At 40.3% G+C, this 6,458-nt stretch overlaps 1 protein-coding gene across 1 annotated transcript in view; it reads left to right on the top strand.

Annotated features, from left to right (window-relative positions):
• The first annotated feature begins 3,291 nt into the window (after positions 1-3,291).
• LOC137528973 (protein BTG3-like) overlaps positions 3,292-6,458 on the top strand; it is a 6,575-nt gene continuing 3,408 nt past the window's right edge. The window contains exons 1-3 of the mRNA XM_068250835.1: positions 3,292-3,491; positions 3,705-3,839; positions 4,923-5,118. Of these exons, the coding sequence (XP_068106936.1) occupies positions 3,292-3,491; positions 3,705-3,839; positions 4,923-5,118 (531 nt within the window). The remainder of the gene's footprint in view (positions 3,492-3,704; positions 3,840-4,922; positions 5,119-6,458) is intronic.

The raw sequence follows: 6,458 nt of genomic DNA, 5'->3' as shown, positions 1-6,458 counted from the left end.
CTGATCGCTTTATTTTGTGAATAATAATGTTTTACAAACAGTAAGGGATAAAACTTTAAATAATGTTTTAATTATTTAAATAAGATAAATATGTTTAGTATTTTCATAAACGTTATTCGGCACGGGTGCATTTTATAAACGTAAATCACCACAAGTTCAGTTATAAATCATTAAACAGCTCCGGGCGCCGTTTGTAAACTTTATTTAGCTCCTGGCGCCGTTTATAAACTTTATTTAGCTCCGGCGCCCTTTTTTCCTACCCGGCGCCCATTAAACGCTATTTATTATGGGAGTGAATGGCGGCGCCCTTTTTGTCCACTAGCGGCATGCGCCCTTTTTTCCCAGCTCCATGACAAACAGTGAAGCATACAGTACATAGAAAGTATGCTTCTCTGTAACTGTTAACAGGTGCATTATGCTGAAATGCACTGCAGGCTTTGCATTATTGCAAACGGATCCATCGCACAACACTGCTAACATGCCAATATAGACAGTGCCATCACATCTACATTGTTTTGCATTAACAGTGCGATTATAATGATGCAACAAACCAGTATGAAAGTGGCCTGACCTCTGTCTGCCTGCATGGAAAGACTTGTCCACTTTCTGAGAATGTAAAAATCAAACAGAAATAAAAGGCTAAACTTTAATAAAACTGAACAGTATAAAAGAGATTACAGCCACTTTTGGGCTTTTACGATTTTCAGTTTCTAGTAAAGATGAATTTCTGTCTTGTTTTGCCCTGAGAGGTAGTTGATAAATGTATAACACTGCTGCTTCAGCAATAAGTGATAATTATGATCATCATCAGAGAATATTAGATATTACATCTGGCTACATATGAGCTGCTTTACATAGACAGTACAGGGATGGATATTCTGTCTTACATACATTTAAAGATGTATACACATGCTAGGGGGTTCTCAGCTGAGGTGGCTAGTCTGATGAAATGAGATTCAGGCCCTGTTCATAGCGCTCAGTTGCATTGCAGAATAATTCTGCATGTCAATCACTGGTCCAATGCAAAATGATAATCCATCTCAACAGATCCACCTAGATTTTCCATCATGTCAGATCGATTGAAATAAAAAATGGATATACTGGATAGATTAGTCCTACTAAGGAGTTATTTCAGAATTTACTTTAAACATGAGTTGGATAGATGGATATTTGGAATCTTACATGTGAATGCATATTAACTATACAATCCCTGGATATAAATTTAGATATATTGTATAGACACAAGACACTACATAAATCTGATATATATGAAATAAATGCCTGGCTTACTTGAACACTTAGGCCTCTTTCACAGTGTGACATTAAAGTCAACAACAACATTTAACGCAGATTAACTCACTGCAATGAAAAATCAATGCCCTATTCACAGTACACACATTGCATTAGTGACTAATGCTGCTTGTTAAGTGAAAGTACTGCATGCAGCGTGTTATACACGTTATTAGCTGCGTTGGACTGTTCGCACATGTTCAGTAATGATTTGGAAGCATACTTTTCATTGCCTGTATGCTCTACTGTATGCGACCGTAACGGGCATTGTGTTGCGACTTTTTTGGGGCATTGTGTTGTAATTTGCGTTGCGACTTCCTAGTGTGCAACATCCTGCTGTGAAAGAGGCCTGATATGGAATTTATTTGGGTGCAGAATCAGTTTATTCACACTGAAGCTAATTGGAGAATTTATCTGGAATAATATTTGTATAGTGCTCATCCTGACGGATTCAAACCACTTGTCCACTAAGGACATGCTCAGTAGTCCAGCCCTATTGCTCTGGGGAGTCTTGCCCACCTTGCCCAAATGTTCCTTGCTTAATAGGTAACTGACTGCAGGTTTCAAACCCTGGTCTCCTGCGTTGTAATGGGGGTCTTTAACCAGTACACCATCCAACCGCCCCTAAGCCCCTTCCCCATTTGTGGGCTGCGTGCAATTCAGGTGTCTATAACAACACATTGCATTTGCATTGCTCTCCAATGCGGTACAGATCGCAAAAATGCAATGCATGGTTGCAAACAGACAGTGCAGTCCATAGATGAATTAAGGTGAAAAGGGGCCCTAGGCCTTTAATAACTTTGGGCCCATTCTTGATGACCACCTGGCTTTTTTTTATTAAGATTTGGTGGGGGCTAGCATCAATCAGACCCCTAAACTCTCTCTAAGCCCTAGGCACATGCCTAAGTTGCCATATGGATGATCCTTGCATGTTGAAAACACTGTGGGTGGCTGAAAACATGACCTGCAATGCACAGGCAAAGAAAGGTCCTTAACCTCCTTAGTGGTAACCACAAGTCAGGCACAGGCCAGAAATCCTCAGCTCATAGCGGCAACCCCGAGCTGGATCCATCGATTGTGTGTAATGTGCAGATCTATCTCGTGGTATGATTTTTAGGGTCTAAAAGCGTGTGAAAAAAATTGCAATTGCTTTTAGATAAAATTTGGAAGTAATCATACTGCCATGGAGGTTAATGCAGAAGTTCTGGGCTTCCAAAAGACTCTTATTAAAATGAAATTCTACAGAGATTTAAATGTATTTTTATCCACCTCTATGAATTATTACTTAAGTATGACATGATTGGAGCGATATGAGAGTTCTTACACAAATGGATAGTAGACTTTATGTTAAGTACCGTAAATGCATGTGTATGAAACTATTAGATATTAATAATAAAAATAGCTTGGTTAAAAAACGAATTTTACATTATGGAATGCAAAATAATTAACTGAATTTAAGGGAGGGAGATAGGCTGCTGTGTTTGTACACTGATGTTCTCATGTAAATGATTTCCTGCCCTACCTAATAGGTGACAATAGAGAGGCATTACACCTAATCGGGTGACTCCACCTACTTGTGAGAGCTGCTGTATATAAAGCAGGCTGGTGTCCCATATGTAGACACATCACTGGTGACCGTTGTGTGGATCTCACTAGTTTCATCTCCAGCAGAAGACTTCCAAGCTTCCTCTACTCTCCTGCCTTGAGGTAAGAGCATCACAATTAAACACTTTTTAAAAAATTGGTAGAGAAAAACCTTGTTCAACTCCATAAATTACAGCATTTTTGGTTTTATTAAGACTGATTCTAATAATTTGGTATTTTATTTTGGTTTTGGGTTTTTTGGTCCTCTCCTGTTGATTTCAGAAAGTTTGTGCTAATAGACTTAAACTTGTTTTTCAAACTAAGCAAATACAACTTCATATTCTCTTCTAATATTTCTATAGTTTGAAAGAAAACCATTTAAACTCAATACATTTGTGCTCTTGTCTCTCCAGAAACATGGCTGCCCAGACTGTCCCAATGACCATGCAGCGGGAATTGACTGCCGGGATGAAATTCCTACGTTCTATCATAAGCCAGTCCCGGAAGTTACAGTCTACCGATTTGGATCGATTTGTGGAGAATCTTACTAGGCTGCTATGTAAGAAATACACAGGGCACTGGTTCCCAGAACATCCAATGAGAGAAAGAGACTACAGGTAAGTCATCACACACAATGTATTAATTAATAGACTATTTTGAGTAATTTTTATCTCTTAAACCGTACATGTGCTGGATGGGGTTAAGGCTGGATGCAGTTTTTTTTCCTTCATGCTGCCAAGCAGTAGAATAACCCTCCTCAATAATCCAGCATCTGCTCTTTGACTGTAATACAGTATATCTAAATACATGATTGTTATCTTGTGTTTCAGGTGCATCTCCAGTGACAGGGATGAGGAGGATATAAACATCCGTGAAGCCTGCAGGCTCAGTAAACTGCAATATAAGGATCTGTCACTGCCAAGGGTCTTCACACTGTGGATAGACCCCTGTGAAGTCAGCTGTCGGTAAGTAGCCACCATCTTCTCTCAAAGTCTTGGTAACCCTCAGAATTCCTAGTGGTAGTCCTTCATGCCCAGACTAGCGGGTAGTCTCCTTATGTAGAGCAAGAAGCCACAACATTCAGAATTTCTAAGATTCCAGATCTGGAGACCTGCAATGAGAGCTACATAGAGGCTGCTAGCTTTATTTCCATTATAAAAATGCTACATGACTGGCTGCCATACTGATTATCAGCTTCTAATACTCTGAGGGCTGGTTCACACTTGACGATTCTTTAGCGCTTTGCTGATCGCCAGCGATCAGTAAAGCGCTGCTACTAATGTATCCCTATGGATAAATTCAAACTGCAGCGTTTGCGATTTCAATTACAAACGTGCTGCAGGCAGCATTTCGGGGGCGAATGTGCTGTGATTCTCGTTGTATTGAACGGGAATCACAAGCGCGAATTGCGCTGAATCATGATATTTTGGCCGAACATTGCCAATCGTGAGCACTTGCTAGCGGCGCTCCAAGCGTTGAGTGTGAACTAGCCCTAAGACACCCATCTAGAAAGAGGCTACAGACAAGGTGGTCTTTTTCCAATGGGTGCATGCCGAATACAGATGTGCGACTAAGACAATACAGAAGCCAGAGAATCAGCATGACAGGTAATCTCCATACTCCAAAAGGGAATATTGCAATGTCTCTAATCTTCTTACTACAATATTGCCTTGATAAACCACAAGTGAGAACCCTCTGCACATACAGAACTAGGGCTGTCCAACTCCAGTCCTTGAGGGCCGAGATCCTCACATTTTTGGAAAAGCTCAAATCGATGGGACTAAATCAGGAAAGGTGTGGTTCATCAAGTAGAACACATCTCTCCATCTAAACGCTGGCATGGAAATGGCCCTCGGACTGGAGTTGGAAAACCCTGTAGTAGAGAATGTCAACCAGGGATGAAAAAGGGTTGGAAGGTTGCAAAGACTGATGTGCAAAATGAGCTACAACTGTATTGAATATATTTTTGTTTTAGTATTCAGTTTGCTTTTGCTTGGTTTTGTTTTCAATTGGAAGATCTAATTTAATAATTGCCCATTTATTGTCAGGTTGGGAATGACGGCCTTTCCATTCACTGTGGCCTTATTTGACCCTCTTCCTGTCCCAGCGCTCACACCTCTCTCAAGCAACAGTGAAGTCATCAGTGGCAGAACTGAGATCCAGCATGTGGAGCCCACCACCTACATGTGGGTGACTACAGATCAAGGTCGCTGGTGGACCCCCATTTCAAGGCATGGAACTCGGGTAAGGACACGCACAATTTTATTTCACACGGATATCTTTTACAGTTACAGAATATTTTTCAGATTTGTTATTGATGTCTGAATCAATATTGTGACGGTTTCCATTCACTTCCAGTCATGGCAACAGGTTTGTCAGTAGAACAGTAAGTGAGGGGAACTAATACAACAGGGGTGCAGATAGCAGATGTTTTAGCAGAGATGAGGACTACTTGAATTTCTGACAGGGTGATATTACTTTACATTCTCTTCTGCAGAGATATTCCCCAATTCCTGTTCCTGTGACAGATTGCCACTGGGACAGGAAGTTAGTAAACGTTTCCTGTAAAGAAAAAGAAAAATCAGTTTTCTTAGTTTTGACTGTTTTATCTAATTTGAGTACTATATACAGTATCCATTATCATGTTCCAGCTTATTCTTGATTTCCTAATAGTTTTCTCTCTTTCCCACAGCAAACCCCTGGTGTATTCAGGAGCTGGTCTCCTCTCTGGTTCCCCCCTGTATAACCCAGAGAGAGGAGTCAGAGGGAGATGTACATGAAGTGAATTAGCAGGATTTAGCCTGGAGCTGCTGAAGTGACTGGAGAACAGGAGGAGTCTGGCCTGTTATACTGTATATTTTCCTATTCCCCCAGCATCATATTTGATTGAAAACTTTACATGGACTATTGACTAAATGTATATAATGTAGGCATTTTTTATTTAAATAAATATATTTTTAAAAATAAACAGTTAATATCTGAATTTGTTGTTTTTTTATGTTTATTCATACAAAATATAATCTTACCATTTATAAAAATAAATAAATCTACAAACAGCATGGTCTGAATATTGCACAAGGTGGGACTGGGAAAAAAGATGCTGAAGGTGTGGGATGTTAACGAACTTAAATTCTAAGTTCAGTTCCACCTCAAACAATGAGGCCGGGTGACAAAGACAAGACAAAAGACATATTTCATTTGGTAAAGGAGTTACATTGCAGGGTCTTTATCTGATCCAACTCTCCCCATTTCCTACCTAAGCTGTGGTGGTTCTGCTCTGCCCTCAGGAGCCCTCATATCCCATCACTGAAGCCTTTGTTAGTGTCTGCAAAGTACAGCAGGAGCACCATTAGCCACACTTTCAATTATAATTGGCCAATTACTGACCAATTTTACCACCTCCCTGTAGTATGAGGGTCAACAGATATTGAATACTATGAGCAGGTTGTGTAGGTGTGTGTGTGTGTGTGTGTGTGTGTAGGTGTGTAGGTGTGTAGGTGTGTAGGTGTGTAGGTGTGTGTGTAGGTGTGTGTGTAGGTGTGTGTGTAGGTGTGTGTGTGTAGGTGTGTGTGTGTAGGTGTGTG

Source organism: Hyperolius riggenbachi, chromosome 1 (assembly GCF_040937935.1).
Source record: "Hyperolius riggenbachi isolate aHypRig1 chromosome 1, aHypRig1.pri, whole genome shotgun sequence".
Taxonomy (NCBI): domain Eukaryota; kingdom Metazoa; phylum Chordata; class Amphibia; order Anura; family Hyperoliidae; genus Hyperolius; species Hyperolius riggenbachi.
Note: the sequence above shows the minus strand (reverse complement) of the source record. Positions and strands in the feature narration are given on the sequence as shown.